Source organism: Corythoichthys intestinalis, chromosome 22 (genome assembly GCF_030265065.1).
Source record: "Corythoichthys intestinalis isolate RoL2023-P3 chromosome 22, ASM3026506v1, whole genome shotgun sequence".
NCBI lineage: Eukaryota > Metazoa > Chordata > Actinopteri > Syngnathiformes > Syngnathidae > Corythoichthys > Corythoichthys intestinalis.
In genome coordinates, this window is record NC_080416.1 from 10,237,107 (window position 1) to 10,260,813 (window position 23,707).

Below are 23,707 nucleotides of genomic sequence, written 5' to 3' on the forward strand. Positions count from 1 at the left end.
ATATATGGAATACTGAAATAATATAGAATGATATATATGATAAATAGAAATAAATATAATCTTTCCACTCATTTTCTCTCAATATGAACCCACCCAAAAATAAATAGAATATTCCATTTTGCCCCTTTTTGTTTTCTAATTAAAATATGTTCTTTAAAAAATGTTTTTTTAAAAATGAAATATGAAAAGGGAACATTTACTGCCCCCCCCCATTTTTATTGATAAAATATTTTTCAAATAATTACAACTTAGCAGATATTTGAGAAGAACGAGAGAATATTTAGTTTCCAAGTATTTTATTTAAAATATATTCTTGAAATAAGCAAATTTAAAAAAAAAAAAATTGTAAAATATAAAGATTATTTTTAAAAAATGTAATATAGAATATTATATATTATAATTGACTAAATAAAAATAAAATATACAAAAATAAATATAAAATAATCTTTCCACTCATTTTCCCTCAATATAAAACCCACTTGAACATAAAACAAGTATTTTAACTTCCTTATTGAGTTCTACTCCCAAAAAACCAGCTACAAATCGCATTAAATTGTTCCAGGTATAATCCATCCCCACGGTGAAAGTGCGCGCGTCCCATTTCAATGACGGGCACGCGCACGCCTAGTCACGCTGCCGCCTGCTAACCTGAGGTGTGCCTGCTACCGTGCTGCGGAACAACTCAAGTAGTAGCTCGTTAAACGCCGAGCTGAGCGCCGTTGCAGATGCCCTATTAAAGCCACTTGGAGGGGGCCAACCGGCGCCGGTTCCCCCCGAGGACAAGCGCCCGTCATGGAGGACTCGGAGCCCGCAGAGGACGGCCTGCTCGCGGGCTTGCGCTGGAACCGGAGCGCGCGGGACCAGGCTCAGCTCAAACACAAAATCCGGGACCTGCCGGGACTGCTTAAACACGGACTGCACCTGCGGAAGAAGAGCGTGAGTCGCAACCGAACCCAAACTGATCATTTATGTTGTTGTATGTTTTGTATTTTTTTGCACTCGCGTCACGACTTGTCCCAAACGTGACTGTCGCAGGCTCGTGTTTGTTTGCGTGCGCGCGTGCGTGCACGCTCCTTCATCCATAATAAGGCACCATACCTTCACATTCTGGTCGTCAAGGCAACCGGCCTCTGGTCAGACTGCGCTCATACAGTAAAACGAAGATTCAGCAAAAGTCAATTCATCGTCGTCCAAACACGCAAATCGTTCATCATTCGCAGCTTGGATGTGACATCTTAAATTGACATGATAAAACCATCAGTGAGGATCATAAATCTTGCTGTGTGAATTATTATAACATACAGGGTGATCCTCTGGGGGATTGTCGTTATTCACAAGTGACTGATTGGCAGTGTTTTTAGAACTTAGTGAGTTTTCATTTTTTTGGCTCCTTATACCAATTCTGACTGTGCCGATACTTTACCGATACTATGTTGTTTGTTCATTCGCGATCACCCTCCCGCTTCAAATGGATTGGACGTCTATTATTCTAATCGCGATTAATTGAGAATAATCACTCAGATTGGTTTAATCCAGACCCGGCTGCAGAAAGAAATTACAGGGGGGGCATTACATTTTTTTTGGGGGGGGGGGGGCACTTCTTCAACGTAAATTTAGCCGTAACAGTGGCGTTTTTACCCGTTATATTTTCTGATGATAGTGTCAGTCAGTGTAACTGCAGGAGGTGGCAGCGCTATCCCTTCATGTTGACTTTCGGCCGCGTCTTTGTCATGGCTTGAGTTCGTCTTTAGTTTCTTGAAAAAAACACGGATGTCCATTCCAATTTGAATTAGCAACGGAGGAGCTGCTCAATCGCCATTTCTGTAACCGGAGCAATCCCTATCCAATCGCAGTACCCAATGGCCGGCTACTCAGCCCGCCTCCCTTATCTGTGATTGGCTAGAAATTGCCTACATTCGCTGCTCAGATTGGTTGAATTGAATGAGGACCGATCAAGATAGGATGACTAGAGCAGTGTTTTTCAACCTTTTCTGAGTCACGGGACGTTTTTACGTTGGAAAAAATCTCGCGGCACACCACACCAAAATGTTCCAAAATTACTTTCCGTACAGTATATTTAATTATAAAATAATTTCTCAGTATTTGTACTTACTCAGTGTGAAATGTTGAGCAATTAGGCTTGAAAAACTATCAGACAGGGGTCTTGAGCAATGTCTTTAAGTACATCAGTGCTGGTCGTCTCGCTGACAATGGCTTTGCAGGCAGGTAGTATTAACGTCTCTGCCACAGTTTGGGACTTTTGGGATTTAGCAACAAAGTAACTGGCTTTCAGGGTTTTCTTATTTACCTTTGTAGTTTTTCTCAAAAAGTTGCCCATTTCTCTGTGTTTTCACGACGGCTTGTTCTGAAGCGACAGGCGTTCATTTGGAGATGAATTATGATTAATTTAAAGTAGGGCTGCAGCTATCGATTATTTTAGTAGTCGATTAATCGATAAACCATCAGTTCGAATAATCGAGTAATCGGATAAGGAACATGAAAATTTAAATTACCTGAGCTGAGCCTCAAACGGTATAAAAAAAATAAATGAGGATCTACGTACAACAAAAGAACAATCAGCCAACTTAAAGTCCGCTACTTTTAATGCTATAAAATGCTAATTTTTTTTTTTACAATGCTCTTAACAAATGGTTCAGACTCATATTCCACAAAAATAGGCTAAAAATACCTATAAACTAAGTAATGAATGCATTAAAAAACAAAACAACAACAAACAAAAACGTAGCTAATGTTGGTCTTAACAGGGGGCACCTGGATTCAGTCATGTGAAATGAGGCAGACTAGAAGGCAGTGTATCCACCCAAATCAAAACTGAATCCAAACACTTTCAAAATAAACCATAAAACGCCACTTAAATTAAGCGATTACTCGAAGCGGCAAAATTTAACTCGAATCTTTTTTTTCTAATCGAATACTCGCGTTATTAGATTAATTGTTGCAGCATTAATTGAAAGGATTTATTTGCATTGGCTGGGATTGACTGCAGTAGATGTCTACTAGTGGTGAACTAGTGATAGATTAATTGCGATTAATTGAGATTAATCATTTACGTTGGCTGTGATTGACTGCACTAGACATCCAATCCATTTGAAGTGGATGCGATTGAAGGAACGCTCATTCGCTGCCTACCCTCCCAGTCAAGATTGATCGGACATCTCGCGCCGGCAATGTCGGCCATTGTTTTAGAACGCAAACTTTGTCGTGAATCTTGCTGAGGTGAGAGTTTACTCCCAATTGCCTAAATAGCACTGTAACGTTCAAATCAGTTTTCTTTGATGTAAATTCCTCCTCGTGTTTCCATTCATCCATCAATGCTTTGATGTCTCCATTTTGATTTCCTCATGACCGATCGGCGCGTTGTTTGCAATCTAATCCGAGCTGGCAGATAATGACCTCACGCTCCGCCGCCGCCGCCGTTAGCCCAGACGCACTTTGAAGTCGTCGCCCAGATAAGCGTGTCAGCATGTGTTGTGGGCTTTATAGCCCTCATCTTTCTTCTCCGCCGACAACAAATGGGCACCCCTCGTGTGCGCGCGTTTCAGGGGGGGAAGGAATCAGAACGCCAACACTTGAGTGTGCGAGAAAAGTGGAAGTGAGTCAGCGAGTGGTGAGACTGCTGAGACAGAAGACAAAGAGATGGAGTGATAAAATAGAGCGACGGAGATGTTAGTCATTCATCGTTACTGCGCCACGAGACCAAAAAAATGCTAACTTGACATGTCAGTTTTATATTGCAAACAGTCATTAACTACCATTGACGGCTATCGAGGTCAAATGAGATGGCAGTTTTTTTCCCTTGTCCATCCTGTTGTTTTCCCTTTTCCATCCAAAGAATCTGATTGCTGATACTGAAAGCTTTTTGATCAAAACTAGTAATTGGTGTAATAGGGGTTACACTTTCACGAACTTATTAAAACAAGCAAAGATTTTTTTTTTCCCAAATCCACCCTCGTTTTCCCTTTTCTATTAAAAGTGCCTGCGACAGCAGAAAAAAAAATGTTAAATAGCATTATTATTAGGGTTGTTCCGATCGTGTTTTTTTGCTCCCGATCCGATCGTTTTAGTTTGAGTATCTGCCGATCCCGATATTTCCCGATCCGATTGCTTTTTTTTTTTTTTTGTGCTCCCGATTCAATTCCAATCATTCCCGATAATTTTTCCCGATCATATACATATTGGCAATGCATTAAGAAAAAAATGAATAAAACTCGGACAAATATATACATTCAACATACAGTACATAAGTACTGTATTTGTTTATTATGACAATAAATCCTCAAGATGGCATTTACATTATTAACATTCTTTCTGTGAGAGGGATCCACGGATAGAAAGACTTGTAATTCTTAAAGGATAAATGTGACTTTGTATATTGTGACTAAATATTGCCATCTAGTGTATTTGTTGAGCTTTCAGTAAATGATACTGCGGCCATTTAACTTCTGCCCAGATGCATGATGGGAAGTGCAACCATGACTGTGCGTAGGGGCACCAATTGATATATCTTCTCTGCGTTGGGAAAGAACATAGGGTGTTAAGAAAATGAGCAACTACTACCTTTCTTCCCCACATTGCCTCCCACGTTATTTTTTATTGCTGAGAGAGGTATTGTAAGGCTTTAGCCACATAAAAAATGGCCCCGAAGGCTGTCAAAATTCTCTCTACTCATTATACACTGCCTTTTAGCGCTATCTATAGGTAAAACGGCGTCTTTATAGATTGAACGCGACAATGCGTGAGTGGGTCGTGCAGCGCATGCGTTTATTTAACATGATTAATTTTAAAAAATTATTTACCGCCGTTAACGCAATAAATTTGATAGCACTACTTTAAGCCAAAACTACTCTGGATGAGTGTAAGACATTTTGCCTGTAACGTTAAATATAATTAGAAAACGATTTAAATATAAAATATATATACAGTATATATTAAAAAAGGCATGTGATCGGGACATCTTTAATTATTATGTTAATTAGAATCATATTTTGAGACTATTCGACTATATACCACACCACAATTTGGCAAAGCGCAGATGACGAGAAATTAGTCTTTTAATCTGCCGGTTAGCCCTGCCTGTCATTATTGCGCTCCCCAGCTGGAGGATGACGTCGGCAGGGTCACGATTTCATCTGATTTAGAATTTGGCACATTGAGGGAGAATTATTCAGAACGAGGAAAATGCGACGAAGAGAGCAACAAAATGTCATTGTTTCACTACATCTACTCCAATATTTTTAGAGGATATTCTTTTTATCTAAATATTTTTCCCCAATTGCTAAATAAATGGTATGGTCATGGCAAATTACAGTCTTGTGCTAAATGGAATATGAAATATTTAAAATGGATTTATTCAGTACGACATCACAAAATTACTCCGTAATGGTCAAAACTGTTGACTTCTTGCACCTGTCGAAAGATATTTTATGCTACCGGAGTTAGTCCGGCTTTTATCATTTCCCTGCCACAGCTTCGGAGAGTGTAAACAAACCAGGAGGCGTGACAGCTAGCCGACATGCTAACCCGAACCGAGCGGCGTATCCAAGCAAAAAATCTTATTGATGCTTATCGAAGCAAAAAAATCACACGAAAATACGGCGGAGGGGTTGTCGATTATCTTCACGGATCGGCAACCCCGCCGACGGCGAGCAAGTTACAGCTTGTCATTCCCCGGCTGCGGGCAGGAGAGCTCGTTTGCCGGGGAAGCAGCTGGAGAATGACCGTCGGACAAACCAAGCCCAACCCAAGTATTGTGGTCTATTGCCGGGCACACGAAGAGGGCAGATGTGGCTGGAAGTCTGGACGATATGGAGAAACGCACGAGCATAAGCCGAGTATAGCCACAAAATGCAAGCCACCTCCGTATTAAAACGCGTGCTATGATCCCAGTATTTGACATAATACAAAACGATATTTACTCACTTCCTCGTAAGTCCAATGGTCCCACGGTTGTCGGACTTGTTTTGGCCAATCTCGGGGTGACTGGGAACTTTTTGAAACCCAAAAAGGCTCACACGCCTCTCCTTGGTGCAGCAACAAAACGCTGCAGCACATTTGGCTGGCGTGATGTGAAAAATAAACGAATTAATCCGCAAAATCGGCAGAATCCGCAGTCCATCTGCATGCTATAAAGCAATGCTGTATTGTGAGATGCTGACCCGGGTGACGTCACATTTGCATTCGTCCTCAACCCAAGACTGGAGCTGGAAGTCACTCATTTTCATGGCATGGATTCAAAAAATTGAATAAATAAAACGATCGCTTCTACACACATCCAAGCGGTCCATTTCATTCAGAAGCATAAAATACCACGTGAAATAGGAAATAAATATGCTTTTTGCTGTCATAGGAACTTTAAGGAAATGGGATTCCTTGCAGTGACCCATCAGTTTTGCTCACCCTTGACCTCGAGCACTCAAACGCAAAAAGAAAAACCTTTTTTTCCCCTTAATCCACCCTCTTGTTTTCCCTTTTCCATTAAAGGCAGGGGTCTCCAAACCAGTTCTCAGGGGTCGCTGTGGGTGCTGGTTTTGTTCCAACCGACCCAGCACAGACGGTTGAACCAATGAGGTTTCTGCTAAAGCAAGCAGCACCTGACTGCAGTCAACTGCTGACAGTTGTAAAACACCAGATTGGTGAATAGGTGTCATCTTGTTTGGTTGGAAGGAAATCATGCACCCACTGTAGCCCTATGTGGAATATTTTGGAGACCCCTGATTCAAGGACTAGAGATTCCTCGTGGTGACCCACCAGTTTTTCTCGCCCTTGACATCAAGCACTCAAACGCAAAAAAAGAATTTTTATTGCATTTTTCTCCCGATTTGTCTGAAGACTTTTTTAACGATTAGTCGACTAGTCTAATCATTTTTTAATGAACCTTTTTTTCCCCCACTAATCTTGCAATTAAATTTTTGTTTACAATTACCGTATTGGCCCGAATATAAGACGATGTTTTTTGCGTGGAAATAACACTGAAAAAGTGGGGGTCGTCTTATATTCGCGGTCTAGACATTATACCCATTCACAACGCTAGATGCCGCCAGATATCATTGAAGCGATGTTCTGTCATGAGAGATCTCAGCTACTCTCAAGTTTAACCAGTTTGCATTATTTTATTGCAATGTTTTTCCTTATTCAGATTTGTTTCAAGACGACAGTTACAGTTAGACTTCACGTTGTTGGTTAATGCAGTTGTTGCAATTTTGTTGTTTTATCACAATAGATTGGTTTGGTTACATTTCAAAAACCTGAAGCCATTCATTTACGAATGTGATTGCACTTTAGTTTACATCAGGGGTGTCCAAACTTTTTGCAAAGGGGGCCAGATTTGGTGCGATAAAAATGTGGGGGGCCGACCTTGGCTGACGTCCTTTCCGTAGAACAATATATCTAAGCAAATTTTAGCAAGTCATTCTGTGTGTCACATTTGCTATATTATTTTTTAAAATTAATCATTTCAACAATCTCGCAACTAGCCTTTGTGGCGTTCTCTTTCAACTCTCGGCCTCTTGCGAAATACTGCTGCTGTGAAATTAAACTAGTTTCAAATTGCTTCAATTTCTCGCTGCGAATCTTCCCTGTAATCTTGTCTTACATGTCTTGTTTGGTAATATCGCCTCACATTGGACTCTTTGAAAAGAGTGTGTGATTTGGGTCTTTTTTTCAAGGACCGGTGTTCTGTCAAATTTTGCACCCTTATAAAATTTTGCTCCCAAAGCTTTTGCGGCGGTGAAAAAAGCCTGATTTATATTCAGTTGGACTCTCAATGTTATCCACCTGTGCTATTTACATCATAAATAAACTTACATGTGCAACACAAAAATGGCGTAAATTAATGCTTAACGACACGACGAAGTCGTTAAGTGACAGAGCTGCGTGCAGTTGTGTGCAGCTAACATGGCAAATGTAAGTTAATATTCCTTTCTTTAAAGAAAGTTTGTATTGTGTACTTTGAAATCGCTGCATTCGCGGTCATTTTTAACGTTACGCGCATGCCAAATTTGTCAGAACACCGGCGATGTGCGGCAAAAAAATACAGCAAATATAAAATAACATTTGTTTTTTGCCCCGTCATGTAAAGTGCAGGGAAAATACAACTCACCCGCTGAATCAGTGGCAGGCCTGAGCTTGTTTCGTTTGTTTCAATGCTCTCCTAGCGATGTCAGGATATTCCGAAATGACTTTAATCCTGAACCTCGGTAGAGTTGTTGTCTCAAATGTACGTTTAAGGTCGCCGTGATTTGCGATCTCTACAAGCTGATATTTCTGTTGCACAGACATGCTCGAATTACTTGGTTTAATCACGTACGGGTCACGAATTCACTCCTTCGCAGTTCGTGGATCTTTAGTGATTGGGAAGAAACATAGATTTTCTTTGGGGTTGTAGGCTCATCTTCTGGCTTGTGAGGTTCCCTTTTGCCCAGTGGCGCCACCAGGGGGTGGCCAGGGGTGGCCACGGCCACTCCTATAAATTGGTTGGCCACCCCACTGGCCACCCCGCTTGCCAGTATATCGTTAGATGGTTGTAGCATCAGGTTTGCATTTCATCACAAATTAATGCATTTATTTTTTGTTAAATGTAGGGCTGTCAAATTTAGTTGGAGTATTCGATTATGAAAAAAATATTCGAAATTAAATTTTGTTGCTTCGAGTATTCGTTTAATTAAAGTGGCGTTGCAACGGTTAATTTTGAAAGTGTTTGCATGTAGTTTTATTGATTAGGGTGGATACACTGCCCTCTGGTCTGCCTCTTTTCACATGGCTGAATCCAACTACTCCCTTTTTTTGTTTCAAGTTTTTGTTTGCACTGTTTTTTAATGCATTCATAATTTAGTTTATAGGTATATTTAGCCATTTTTGCGGGAATATGTGTCTGAAACATTTGTTAAGAGGATTGTAAAAAAAAAAAAAAAAAAAAACCTTTAGCATTTTATAGCATCTAAGCTAGCGGATTTTTTCTATGTAAGTTAACCAATTGTTCTTTTGTTGTACATTGATCTTCTTTTGAAAAAAAAAAAAAATCATACCGTTTGAGGCTCAGCTCAGGTATTTTAATTTTTCATGTTCCTTATCCGATTACACGATTATTCGAGCTAACTAGTCTATCGATTAATCGACAACTAAAATATTCGACAGCTGCAGCCCTAATGTCTTACACTCATCCAGAGTCTTTAGTTTTGGCTTAAAGTAGGACTGTCGAGTTTATCGGGTCAACGGCGGTAATAACATTAAAATATTTAACGCAATTAACGCATGCGCTGCACTACCCACTCACGCATTGTCGCGTTCAATCTATAATGGCACCGTATTACGTATACATAGAGCTAAAAGGCAGCGTAAAATGAGTAAAGAGAATTTTGGCAGCCTTTGAAGCCTTTTTTTAATTGGCTAAAGCCTTACAATCCCTCTCTCAACGATTAGAAATATCGTGGGAAGCAATGTGGGGAAGAATGGTAGTAGTTGATCTTTTTCTTAACACCCTATTTTATTTCCCAACGCTGAGAAGATATATCAATTGGTACCATTACGCACAGTCATGGTTCCACTTCCTATCATGCATTTGGGCAGAACAGTTAAATGGCTACAGTATAATTTACTGAAAGCTGAACAAATACATTAGATGGCAATATTTAGTCACAATATACAAAGTCACATTTATCCTTTAAGAATTACAAGTCTTTCTATCCGTGGATCCCTCTCACAGAAAGAATGTTAATAATGTAAATGCCATCTTGAGGATTTATTGTCATAATAAACAAATACAGTACTTATGTACTGTATGTTGAATGTATATATTCGTCCGAGTTTTATCCATTTTTTTCTTAATGCATTGCCACAATGTATATGATCGGGAAAAATTATCGGGAATGATTGGAATTGAATCGGGAGCAAAAAAAAGCAATCGGATCGGGAAATATCTGGATCGGCAGATACTCAAACTAAAACGATCGGGATCGGGAGCAAAAAAACATGATCGGAACAACCCTAGATTGAACATCGATCGCCGTCAATGGCAACAATTGAGTTCAGATGTTTCTGAGGTGAGAGTTTATTCATAAATCGAGCAATGACACACTTTGAGTTGAGATGCAAACTTGGAGTGATTGTTTCTGAGGTGACAGTTTATTCAATTGCAGTGCTTTACAGTGATTTTTAGTCATTTTTCTCCAGTTTCACATGATTTGAATCAGTTTTATGACTCGACGTGTCATTTAAAATCCATAAAAAGGAAGAAGTGAAGGTAAATTGGGTGTGCCCAGGGCAAAGGTAGCCATTAAGGGTCCACTTGTATTAAGCGTAAGAGTAAGAGAGTCACATTTCACTGATTTGAGGTCAGATAGTCATCACAGGAAGTCCCTTGAGTAAAGTAAATCACGTGAAAGGCTTGTAAACGCAACTCATTGTACGCACTGTGGCTAAAAGATTGAAAAAAACTGGTGTTTCTCTTATTGGAATCGTGTTGATTCAGTGTATTTACATGCATTCGTGTGTTTGTTTTTTCAACAGCAATCACCTGACACAATCCCCGGACCGAGCGCCGGTCCTACAGTCAACAAGGTGAGAACATGCACGCGCACAGCGATGATGTCATTGTCACTAGTTGTGTTTGTTTGCTCAATAGAGATGAGCTCAGTGCTGATTTTCACCGCGGGGTTCATTTTTCAGTCGTTTCTGTCCATTTCAGCACTCGCGTAATAACATGACAAGGTGAAACGGACTCATTAATCTTCATTTTTTAGAGCTTGAAATACTGTAATATTGATTGAGCATAGTTAATCAATGAAGGTTAACCTCAATGATTTTAAGAAACTTTACGTACTTTTCAGTCAATTCCTGTTAGTTTTGGGGCAAGTCATTGGCTGCCATTGACAGCGGTAGACGTCTGATTCATTTTGGCTGGGAGGGGCGACGTCAATGGCACTGAATTAGAGATGGGCGATACCAGTGATTTTGGATTCGATCCGATTCCAAGTTATGCCAAGGCCAAATATTGCGATCCCAATCCGATATCGATACCGGAAGTTTATATATATATAAAACAACCCTGCAGCGTTCTCAGCCATTCTGATGATATCTAATGTACAACTACATCAAGCACTCAAAAACTATTAAGTCTCTTTGTGTCAAATATGCTTTGCAATGGGAAAACTGCTGCTTTTAATAACGAGCAAAGCAGTTTCCCTCAAACTCACAAACCAACCCATCAACAACAAACTCTGATTAGTCAGTCTCACTCTTTAACCCTTTAACACCTAAGCCTATTTTGGCCGAATTTGCATGCCTTTGATGTTGCCTTTATATTTCAAAGAAAAAAATGTTTACAATGGCCAAGTTGGGTCCCTTTTTTCAGGACACCTTGAACTTCATGTCCAAACTGTTGTTTTCTTCACTGACCAATTATAATCCACATTTTGGACCCAAAAAGACAAAAAAATCCCAAAATCTTTTTTCAAAATTTGTAATGTTGATGTCCCATTGACAACCAAACTTGCTCGACCAACCGTTTTGAAGCTTGATAATATCTATTCAACTTGTTAGGATAAACATCCAATAGAAAAAAATAAGATTAAATAGTTTTATGTTTGACAATTCAACACAAACAGCAGGTATGGTCATAGGCGTTTTTGGCCTTTACACATACTATGGTCAAAACAGGTTATATACAGTGCAAAATAGTGAGAAAAAAGATTATATATATCATCTAACACACAAAAGGTTTGGAGGAAATCTCTTTTTTGAAGTTAGGTGTTTTTTTTTTTTTAAAGTTAGGTGTTGTACCCATCCCCTTATCAAAAGTATATACATACATGCAATCAAGCTTCTCGAACACACATCTACATCTAAAATTGAAAAGATTATAGTGAAGAAAAAAAATATAAAACATTGGGAAAAAAAAGTACTTTAAAAAATACTGACAAGTAGTTCAGTTCAATTGCAATTTTTCAGGCATGCGAACCAATAAAATTTTCTTTTCTTTTCCTTTTTTTTTTTTTTTTTGCGCACTCAATAAAGCTTCAGCTTGAACAGGTCACGGAGCTGCGTCACTTTCGCCGTTTGCGCGCTGCTGTCACTTCTACTCGCTGAGACGGCGACTCATCCAAAGAAAACAACGACAAAAACAGCTCTTCTTCCTTGAGTTAATGAAATAATGCATTATCTTGCGCTAAATGTAGTTTTAGATTCATTCTGCATGTTTCAAAGGCGCTCGCTCAAACCAACCGGGCGTTGCTTGCTTCGAATGCCTCGCTTTCATTAGTTGGCACCTCGCTTGGAAATTTATTGAAAATGATCACATTCGGTTCGTGCTTCGTGACATCACAACGGCTCTCGGGATATGTAGTATTTTGTGCTGCTTTCGATTTTGAAAAAAGACAAGAAATGATGTAAATATGGAGATAGATACATGGTCCATGCAGCGTTTTAATGCATATTTATGAGTGTAATAAAAATATAAAATTCAAATGACATTATCTCCCGTTTTTCTTGGTCGATTGACTTCAAATAAAAACTGGTGTGGACATCAACTTCCGCACTTTCAAAGGAGGCCAACCAGCGGCACGTGGGTGACGTAATTACAGCGTGACGAAGCTTCAAAGACGACATGGGTAAACGTGTTGCTGCCGACACGTTCGGTGTTAAAGGGTTAACCATAAACCTTAAATTCATATGCACAGAACATTTCCCTGCTACACGTTGTATTTGATCAAATTTTAATGTACCTAAATCAAATATTTTTGATCTAATTAAAGAACGAATTAATAGTAGCATGTTACCGCCCTCAAATGGTAGATCACTAAAAACAAATCCAATAATCAATAGTCACTTGCCGTTTTTGAATTTCTATTTTGCTAACACAATTTTCAAACAGATTTTGAAATTAAATAAATAAATAAATAAATAAAATAAAATTTTTAAAAAAACAGATCTTGAAATAATTGAAACAGACCTTACATATTTTAAACTTTTAAACAAATTATGTCACAATGAAAAAATTGGCGTCTGTAAAAAAGTCACGGATATCAACCTCATAACTATCGCTCAATTGTATTTTTTTTGTTACTGTCGCATTTTCTCCGATATGTTCGATGATAAATAATTGATCCAAACAAAGAAAATTTCGGGAAAAAAAGTTTAGAAGGGTAAATATATGAAAAAGAAAATCTTGACCACTCCTTGATGTCTGCAACTTCTGCATCGCGGCCCTTGTTATATTACCGTGTTTCACACATAAAATCCCCCCAAAATCCAGCTTTGGCCATTCACAGTTGTGTCTTGACACTCAATGATACATGCTACGTGGAGTTTTTGGATCAAAACCAGGGCCGGCCCAGCCTATACGCAGACTATGCAGCTGCTTAGGGCCCCTGACCACTAGGGGGGCCCCAATCTGGCAATTGTTTAATTTATATTCTATTTTGTTTACTGCAGTTTGCTTTATTTGACTTTTGTGAGTTTTGATACTTGATTACAAGCTTAAAAAATAAGTTCCTTAACTTCTTTTTTTCCTCTTTTAGAAAAAGGTTTGGCGCTATCTACTGTAAGTAATGACAATCATTTGGGGTGAGAAGTTTGAAGAATGCAGTGCAACAAAATCTGATTAATATACAAAATATGGACGTATGGGTTGGATTGCATGTATGGGTTTCACAGTACAATGTGACGAATTGACGGGCCAAAAATATAGGCCCCTTTGCATTTTTTTGCTTAGGGCCCCCAAATGGCCTGGGCCGGCCCTGATCAAAACAAGATAAGTACGCGATAATATCTCATTAAAGTCTTGGCGTCTGTAATTCTGCTCTCGCGTGTTCTCGCGTCCAGATAGGGTTTTGCTGTTTAAAAAACATTAAAAAAAAAAGCCCTCCTGTTCAAAAATTTTCCTCCCCCAGAATATTGAGATTTTAAGCTTTCCAATGATGTATCACACATGCATATCAGACAATTTTGAAAGTTGGCCAAACCGATTCCAACCCACTGAAAAATGTCCCAATCGGCCCGAATTCCGATCACGTGAATGGATCAGGGACATCGCTACTAAAATTGTCCCAAATTCAAGAGAAAATGACTTATCGTTTTTGTGTGTGTCTCAGTCTTGCTCCCAGAGTTTTCCGTGTGCCGGCCGAGCGGTGAGAAACGGCTTCCTCTCGCACGGACCGTACCCGGCGAAAGACAAGATTCACCTAGCCAGAATCATACGGTACTCTTTTCTGAGTGTCTTTTATATTTGGCTGTCTCTTTAACTCATTCACTGCCATTGACAGGCGCAGTTATGTTGGCGTGGAGTTGGTGCAGTGGCTTTGCGAGCAGTGCGTCTACGTGCGATGTCGGACCACCGCCGTGCGGGTGTGGCAGGTTCTACTGGAGTTGGGAGTCCTCCTGTCTGGTAAGCACTCCAAAATATGAAAAGTAGCAAAGAATATTGTTTGATTTTAAATTGTTCGCTAGTGGACCAGCGAGTCGTCTTCTCCGACTCCAACACGTACTACCAGTTCAGTTTCGAGGAGTGCGACTCCACCTCCTGCGAGTTTCGTGCCAACGAAGGGGAGTGGCCAGAGGCTGTTAGACTCCTCCTACAACTTGCTCCGTATGTTCAGTTTCGCTGCGGGGACAGAACCAACAGCCCGTAAGTCTTGATTCGAGAGATTTTTTGAGTGAATATCGGAGGTTTGACACTATAATTCCCAGCATGCCTTGCGTTGGCCTTTTTAAAAAAAGTTGTTAAAAATCATGTTTATGACTAATTATGTCCCAATTTGTGTTCACCAGCTCATAGATTTCTAATTTACCGTAATTTTCGGACTATAGGCCGTTACTTTTTTTCCTTCACTTTGAATCCTGCGGCTTATAGTCCATTGTGGCTTGTTTGTTGATTTATTTGGGTTAACAGGTAACACTTTATTTGACAGCGCCATCATAAGACCGTCATCATTGTGACATGACACTTTCATGGGCCTTACTGAATGCTTATGACAGATGTCATTAGGTGTCATCCGGCAAATTATGTCACTAACTCATTTTATGTCCAGCTCGGTTATTTTACATCTATTCAAAAGTGAGCTAATTTGCCAGATAACACTAAACGACATCTGTTATAAGCATTCATTAAAGAGCATACGACACGAGAAAAAAAGTCTTAAACGGCATTATTATGTGAATTAGAATCATATTTTGAGACGATTCGACTATATACAACAATTTAGCAAAGCACAGATGACGAGAAATTAGCCTTTTAATCTGCCGGTTAGCCACGCCTACCATTATAGGGCTTTTGCGTCCCCAACAGGTGGATGACGTCAGCGGTAGACTGGGCTCATCGATTTTACTATTCAGCCCATTGAGGGGGAATTATTCAGAACGAGGAAAACGCGACGAAGAAAGCCGCAAAATGTCATTGTTTCAGTCTCTCTACTCCAATGTTTTTACAGGATATTCTTTTTATCCAAGTATTTTTCCCCAATAGCAATATAAATGGCTTGAGAAGGACCAGTCAGCCCGTCGAGGGGGAACTATTCAGAACGAGGAAAACGCGACGAAGAGAGCGGCAAAATGTCATTGTTTCTGTCTCTTTACTTCAGTATTTTTACAGGATATTCTTTTTATCCAAGTATTTTTCCCCAATAGCTATATAAATGGCTTGAGAAGGACCAGTCAGCCCGTCGAGGGGGAACTATTCACAATGAGGAAAACACGACGAAGAGAGCGGCAAAATGTCATTATTTCTGTCTCTTTACTTCAATATTTTTACAGGATATTCTTTTTATCCAAGTATTTTCCCCAATTGCCAAATAAATGGCATGGTCATGACAAATAGCAGTCTTGTGCTGAATGGAATATGAAATAATAAAAATGCATTTATTCAGGACGACATTGCAAAATTACTCCATAATAGTCAAAACTGTCGACTTCACCTTTACTGTCGCACCTCCCGAACTATATTTTATGACACCTAAATTGAACATATGTCATTTCCCTTCCCCGGCTTCGGAGATTGTAAACAAACCAGAAGGCGTGACAGCTAGCCGACATGCTAACCCGAACCGAGTGATGTTTCAAAGTCTTCAAAGCGGAAAATCACACATAACTATCCTGGATTATTTGACATGACGACCCGGTTGTCTATTGTCGTTGCGGATCGGCAAACCGCCCGGCGGAGAGCAATTTACAGTTCGTTCCCCGGAGGAGGGTGGCTGGAGTTATTGTGCCGCTAACGTGCTGCTGCTAATGAGCATTAGGACAGCTTTTTACATGCCTATCAATGATCAAACGTAAGTGGTCCTTCAGTTAAAGGAAGTTTGTAGTGTTTACTTTGTAATCGCTGTATTCGTATTTGACATAATACAAAACAAGATGTTTACTCACTTCCTCGTAAGTCCAATGGTCCCACAGTAAATATCCACGGTGAATGGGAACCTTTTGAAACTCCAAAAAGGCGCATACGCCTCTCCCTCATACAGAATGATTTTTCTGAAGCCGTTTGGCTGGCGTGATGCGAAAAATAAACATATTAATCCGCAAAATCAGCTGAATCCTTCGTCCCCATACACAACAGTACGCTGTATAGTGAAGAGGACGTCTTCTACCGTACACGTCACAGCGCCCTCCTCCTCAATGCAAGACCGAAGCCGGAAGTCACTCATTTTCCTGGCGTGGGATTCAAAAAACTAAATAAATATAGCGATCGCTTCCACACACATCCAAGCGGTCCATATCATTCAGGAGCATAAAATACCGCGTGTATTATGAAATAAACATGCTTTTTCGTGTCACAGGCACTTTCATGCTCATGACAGTGTCATGTCATAATTATTATTGTCTAATGACAGTCTTATGGTGCCACTGTTAAATAAAGAGTTTGACTGTCTTCCCCAAGGGAGCAATAATGACCAAATTAAGCTTCTTGAAGCAATGAAGGTTTGCATCCAATTGGTTCAAAGCTTCATGGTGGTTCATTTGGTCTTATGACAGTCTTATGATGACGCTGTCAAATAAAGTGTTACCGGTTCATATCTTTTGGTGTAAATATCCCATAATACAGTGAGGACCGCTGCGGTTTATAGTCCTGTCCAGCTTATCTATGAACAAATGTTATTTTCGTGTCAAATTTGGTGGGTGGCGGCTTAAAGTCAGGTGCGCCTTGTAGTGCGAAAATTATGGTATATGAACAGTTTGCTTTATTAATGCACCATATGTTTGTTTTGTGTGATGATTTATCACACCCCTGGTTTGCTAGTTTAGGGACATCTAGTGGCTGTTCCGTATCATTTAGGGCTGCAGCTATTGAATATTTTAGTAGTCGATTAATCGATGGACTAGTTAGTTCGAATAATCGAGTAATCGGATAAAGAACATGAAAAATTAAAAATACCTGAGCTGAGCCTGAAACGGTATTTTTTTTTTTTTTAATGAGGATTTATGTACAACAAAAGAAATTTGGCTAACTTACATAGAAAGGTCCGCTAGCGTAAATGCTATAAAATGCTAAAGTTTTTTTTACAATGCTCTTAACAAATGGTTCAGACTAGAGATGCCCATCGATCGGGTCCAATCACGTCATTTTCAAAGTATCGGAATCGGCAAAAAAATATCGGACATGCCTTTTTTTAATATATGTACAGTATATTTCTTAATTAAATCGTTTTCTAATTGTATTTAACGTTACAGACATAATATGTTACACTCATCCAGAGTCTTTAGTTTAGGCTTTAGGTAGGGTCATCAAATTTATCCCGTTAATGGTGGTAATTAATTTTTTAAAAAAATTTATCACGTTAAAATACTTAATGCAATTAACGCATGCGCTGTACGACCCACTCACGCATTGTCGCGTTCAATCTGTAATGGCGCCGTTTTACCTGTATATAGAGCTAAAAGGCAGCGTAAAATGAGTAGAGTGAATTTTGGCAGCCTTTGGAGCCTTTTTTTAATTGGCTAAAGCCTTACATTCCCTCTCCCTACGATTAGAAATATCGTGGGAAGCAATGTGGGGAAGAAAGGTAGTAACAGATCTTTTTCTTAACACCCTAAGTTATTTCCCAACGCAGAGAAGATATATCAATTGGTACCACTACGCACAGTCATGGTTGCGCTTCCCATCATGCATTTGGGCAGAACAGTTAAATGGCTACAGTATCATTTACTGAAAGCTCAACAAATACACTAGATGGCAATATTTAGTCACAATATACAAAGTCACATTTGTCCTTTAAGAATTACAAGTCTTTCTATCCGTGGATCCCTCTCACAGAAAGAATGTTAATAATGTAAATGGCATCTTGAGGATTTATTGTCATAATAAACAAATACAGTACTTACGTACTGTATGTTGAATGTATATATTCGTCCGAGTTTTATTCATTTTTTTTCTTAATGCATTGCCAAAATGTATATGATCGGGAAAAATTATCGGGAATGATTGGAATTGATTCGGGAGCAAAAAAAAAAGCAATCGGATCGGGAAATATCGGGATCGGCACATACTCAAACTAAAACGATCCAGATCAGATCGGGAGCAAAAAAAACATGATCGGAACAACCCTACTCTTAACAAATGGTTCAGACACATATTCGCACAAAAAAAACGGCTATACCTATAAACCAAATTAGAAATGCATTAAAAAGCATTAGCTCAAACAAAAAGTTAGCTTACGTTGGTCTTAACAGGGAGCGGGTTGGATTCAGCCGTGTGAAAAGAGGCAGACCAGAGGGCAGTGTATCCACCCTAATCAATAAAACTAAATGCAAACACTTTCAAAATAAACCATTTAGGGCTGTCAAAATTATCGCGTTAACGAGCAGTAATTAATTTTTTAAATTAATCCCGTTAAAATATTTGACGCAATTAACGCACAAATGCCCCGCTCAAACAGATAAAAATGTGAGCACAGTCAAAAGTGTACTTGTTGTGTTTTTCGGAGTTTTGCCGCCCTCTGCTGGCGCTTGGGTGCGACTGATTTTATAGGCTACAACAATGGCGGGCTACTAGTTTATTTTTTTGATTGAAAATTTTACAAATTTTATTAAAATGAAAACATGAAGAGGGGTTTTAATATAAAATTTCTATAACTTGGACTAACATTTATCTTTTAAGAACTACAAGTCTTTCTATCCATGGATCGCTTTAACAGAATTTTAATAATGGTAATGCCATCTTGTTGATTTATTGTTATAATAAAGAAATACAGTACTTCTGTACCGTATGTTGAATGTATATCGGTCTTGTGTCTTATCTCTCCATTCCAACAATAATTTACAAAAAATATGGCATATTTTATCGATGGTTTGAATTGTGTTTAATTGCGATTAATTACGATTAATTAATTTTTAAACTGTAATTAACTCGATTAAAAATTTTAATCGTTTGACACCCCTAAAACCATTACGTCACTTTAATTAAACGAATACTCCAAGCAACAAAATTTAATTCGAATATTTTTTTCTAATTGAATACTCGAGTTAATCGATTAATCGTTGCTGCACTCGTATCATTAATTAAGGAAAAATCAGCTCTCTAAGGTTAATACAGTTTATATTTTGATACAATGGACAATAGGAGGAATTGATGATGTTTTAGCGCTATTCATCGCTTAGCGCTAACTGCCACGTCGCTGCTATTCGTTAGTTTTAATGGACAGAGTTGCGTAACAACACCATTAGCATCTGGATTGATCCGACCCACATCTTCCGCTCGTACACAGCTGTCAATTTGGTGCTCTGTTAAGTGGCTATTGATGCGTTTAGATTTGGAGAGTAACAGCGACACAATGTTCCTCGTTGCAAAATGGAAAAACAAAGCGCTCCAATGATCGGACGCACACTTATTGCGACATACGCTCAATTCCCTCACACTCTTCGATATCTTTTTCTAATTCCAGCCGCAATCCAAATCCCTTTCAAAGTTCTAAATCCTGGGTGTAGGAGACGCTCAGCTCACCGCATCAAGCGGGTGTCAGCTAAAGTTCTACGGTGTGTGGGATTCCTGCCACTGAACTCAATCTGTCACTTGGATAAATGAACAAAAGTAGTGCATCTGGCGATTAAAACAGTTTTTTTAAGATGTGCAAGTGTGCAGAGTCAAGAGAATAACAAATGAACGTACCTACTGTATATTGGTGCAATATGATTATGCTCTATACAGGTAGTCCCAGGGTTACGACGCACTCCACTTAAGTGATTTTGACTCCAGTCGTTTTTTTCTTTTATTTAGTCGTAAAGTACAGTACCTGATTGTACCTCACAGTATCTTGTTTTTTTACTTTACCTTATTAATATGACGTGTTCTGTCCTCACTAAACGTGAAGCTGTTTAGCTTTACAGACATCAAACAAGACAATTGTGCTTTTTTAAGTAACATACTGTAACATACAGTACATATGTACCAGAGGTTGCACTAGACTTTTTCGTTGTCTGTCATTTTGACTGACAGGGTCATAAAAATCCGGTCATAATCTATTTTTACCCGTCACTTAAATTTTTAAAATGACTATATCTTGATGCATTCACTATATGTATACACACAATAATACAATAATACTTTATAACATAAAGTAACTAACATTAGTGCAGTCGTGGATTACAGTAAGCAGGCCAGTGCTGTGTTTCCATATATATTTTTATTATATTATGTATATGCAGGATATATATATACCCCCCCCCCAAGTGGGACCTTCCATGATCCTAATACATTTAATAATAATAAAATATTATATAATTCCATTATATTTATTTATTTATTTATTATTATTATTAAATACAAATGCACGTTGATATGACGCACATAAAGAAAACTTCAATTTTTTAAAAAATCGTTAGAAAGTTGTATGGACTTACAATCCGCTAGCTTGTTGTTTCCTGTTGTCTTCCGAAATACACCTGGGTGACGGCGCGTCAAGTGTTCGTTCATTGCCGACGTGCTACAGTGGTATGCGAGCTCAGCTTAGCAAAAAGAGTACACACAGTGGTGGCACCCTCCACATTTTCCTTGAAATAATTTCAGGCTCTGGCTAGTCTGGTCCGCTTTTTTGGCTTTATGCCGCTTTCACCGTGTTACCAATTCTGCCCTTCTTGGTAATTGGCGGCGTTTTCAACTGATCGCCGCAGTGAGGAGTGAACTGGCGATTCACTTGATTCGTTGTCATCCTTAATCCTCCACTGCATCAGTCCCTCTTTTTTCACCTCTTTTATCAATACCATCGTCGTTTTGGGGCTTTTTGAAGAAACTTCGGACACTCAGTCGCCTTGACATTTTTCCGAATAAGGCCAACGACGTCATGCATCAAGAGAGGCAATAGCTAATTAATATGCTCACTCGCCACACTGTGGTCTGGGGTGTGAATTGCAACCTGTCAAAATGACAGCTGGACTTCAGTTTTTTTCCGTCAGTGTTTTAAAAAACCGGTCAACGACGGAAAATATTCAGTTAACGCGACCCCTGATATGTACACGTCCGTTCAAAACGACATGCATTTTAACAATAAAACGCTTGACACAAACCAATAGGGTGTTCAAACGTCCATCTCGTCTGATAAATAGTTGAATTTAGTAGATTAAATTAGCCTAATTTGCCTTACAAAAATCTGCTAGTTTAAATGTTACGAATGCTAACGTATTGACAATTCTACAAACATATATTAGCTGAAACAACTTCCAGCCTGATGCTGGCCAAACCAGAGCGCAGCTGTCCTTACACATGTCAGACAAGAGTCTGCTCAGTCATAAGGTGACATTCTAGACAGACCCAATGCTGCCACCAGAGAGCAGTGTATCTTCCATCATAAAACAAAATACAATACCTTTAGACTATTTGGACCCGGGGACTACTTGTATGTACATCACCACAAGAGACAAACATGCGGTGCATGAATAAAATGGTAAATGGAGAGTACTTATATATCGCATTTAACTACATTGTTACAATGCCCAAAGCACTTTACATTAGCACACATTGACTACAAACAGAAAATTAAAAAATATCATATATCATAGACCATAGACTTCATAATAATATGAAGTCTATGCATATACAGTGCCCTCCATAATTATTGGCACCCCTGGTTAAGATGTGTTTTTTCGCTTCTAATATTATTTTTTCATTCAAATAATATGGGACCTTAATGGAAAAAAAGAGAAAAATCCAACCTTCAATACAAGTGCATTTATTCAGTGGGGAAAAAATCCACATAAAGAAATAATTATTAGACATCAAATAATGTGTGTCACAATTATTAGCACACCATCACTGACCCACCCCCATACTTCACAGTGGGTATGAGGTGCTTTTCAGCATGCGCATCTTTCGTGGCATGCCAGACCCACTTTTTAGTGTTTGGTTCCAAAAAGCTCAATCTTGGTCTCATCTGACCAAAGCACACGGTCCCAGGCTTCAACTGACCGCTTTGGTCAGATGAGACCAAGATTGAGCTTTTTGGAACCAAACACTCTCAGATGCTGTGGGGCTGTTTCGCTTCCAAAGGCCCTGGGAACCTTGTTAGGGTGCATGGCATCATGAATGCTTTGAAATACCAGGACATTTTAAATCAAAATCTGTTGCCCTCTGCCCGAAAGCTGAAGATGGGTCGTCACTGGGTCTTTCAGCAAGACAATGACCCTAAACATATGGCCAAATCTACACTCAAATGGTTCACCAGACACAAAATCAAGCTCCTTCCATGACCATCTCAGTCCCCAGACCTTGTTTTGTTGGCAAAAGGGGGTTGTACAAAGTATTAATACCAGGAGTGCTAATAATTGTGACACACATTATTTGATGTTAAATAATTATTTCTTTATGTGGATTTTTTCCCCACTGAATGAATGCACTTGTATTGAAGGTTGGATTTTTCTCTTTTTTTTCCCATTAAGGTCCCATATTATTTGAATTAGAAAAAATATATATATTAGAAGCTAAAAAACACATCTTAACCAGGAGTGCCAATAATTATGGAGGGCACTGTAAATATGATAATATATAAACTACTACTACATTGTTTAAAAATTACCGTATTTTCCAGACTACGAGTTGCCCTTTTTTCATAGTTTGGCTGGGCCTGCAACTTAAGCACAAATGTGCATATGTGCAAATGTGCATGAATGTTTTTTTAGGATATAGTTATCTGAAAAAGATGCCTATTTAGCTTGTTGTTCTCCGTTTTACAGTTATTACTTTAACAATAAGTGTTTGATCTCTTTTTCTGATCACATAATAATTTTTTTGATTTATACTCGAGTGTAGGCATGTGCCGGTATGATATTCTGATGTTACGATAAACTTAAACCAAAATATTGAGGTACCACGGTATTGCAATTACAGCTCTAAAATGTGTTACTTTGAGATATATGGATTAAAATAATAATAATAAAAAAATCACTGTACCGGATTTGTATTTCTCAAAACATATTAGCAAATTGAAACATAAGTATAATGTTAAGTCAAAATAAAAAAACAAAAATAATAATAATTCTAAATAACATGAAAATAAATGCAGTCCTTTAGGTGAGCCTAAATGCACAGCCACAGCTCAACATTATTACCATCAGAACAAAAATAATTATTTTCTATAAAAAGCCGTTGTGTATGACTTGTATCATGTTTATATTATACACACACTTGCTTTCTCAACCCAGACAGTTGCCAGAGAGAAAAACAACACGTTTTACCACCGCTAGTCACACTAAACATGCTGGAGTTAACTCTCGT

At 38.8% G+C, this 23,707-nt stretch overlaps 1 protein-coding gene across 1 annotated transcript in view; it reads left to right on the forward strand.

Moving 5' to 3' along the window:
* Positions 1-390: 390 nt before the first annotated feature.
* The window catches only part of rapgef5a (Rap guanine nucleotide exchange factor (GEF) 5a), a 79,466-nt gene continuing 56,149 nt past the window's right edge, over positions 391-23,707 (forward strand). The window contains exons 1-5 of the mRNA XM_057827964.1: positions 391-936; positions 10,525-10,575; positions 14,106-14,212; positions 14,277-14,398; positions 14,461-14,638. Coding sequence (XP_057683947.1) covers positions 793-936; positions 10,525-10,575; positions 14,106-14,212; positions 14,277-14,398; positions 14,461-14,638 — 602 coding nt within the window. The 5' untranslated portion in view covers positions 391-792. The remainder of the gene's footprint in view (positions 937-10,524; positions 10,576-14,105; positions 14,213-14,276; positions 14,399-14,460; positions 14,639-23,707) is intronic.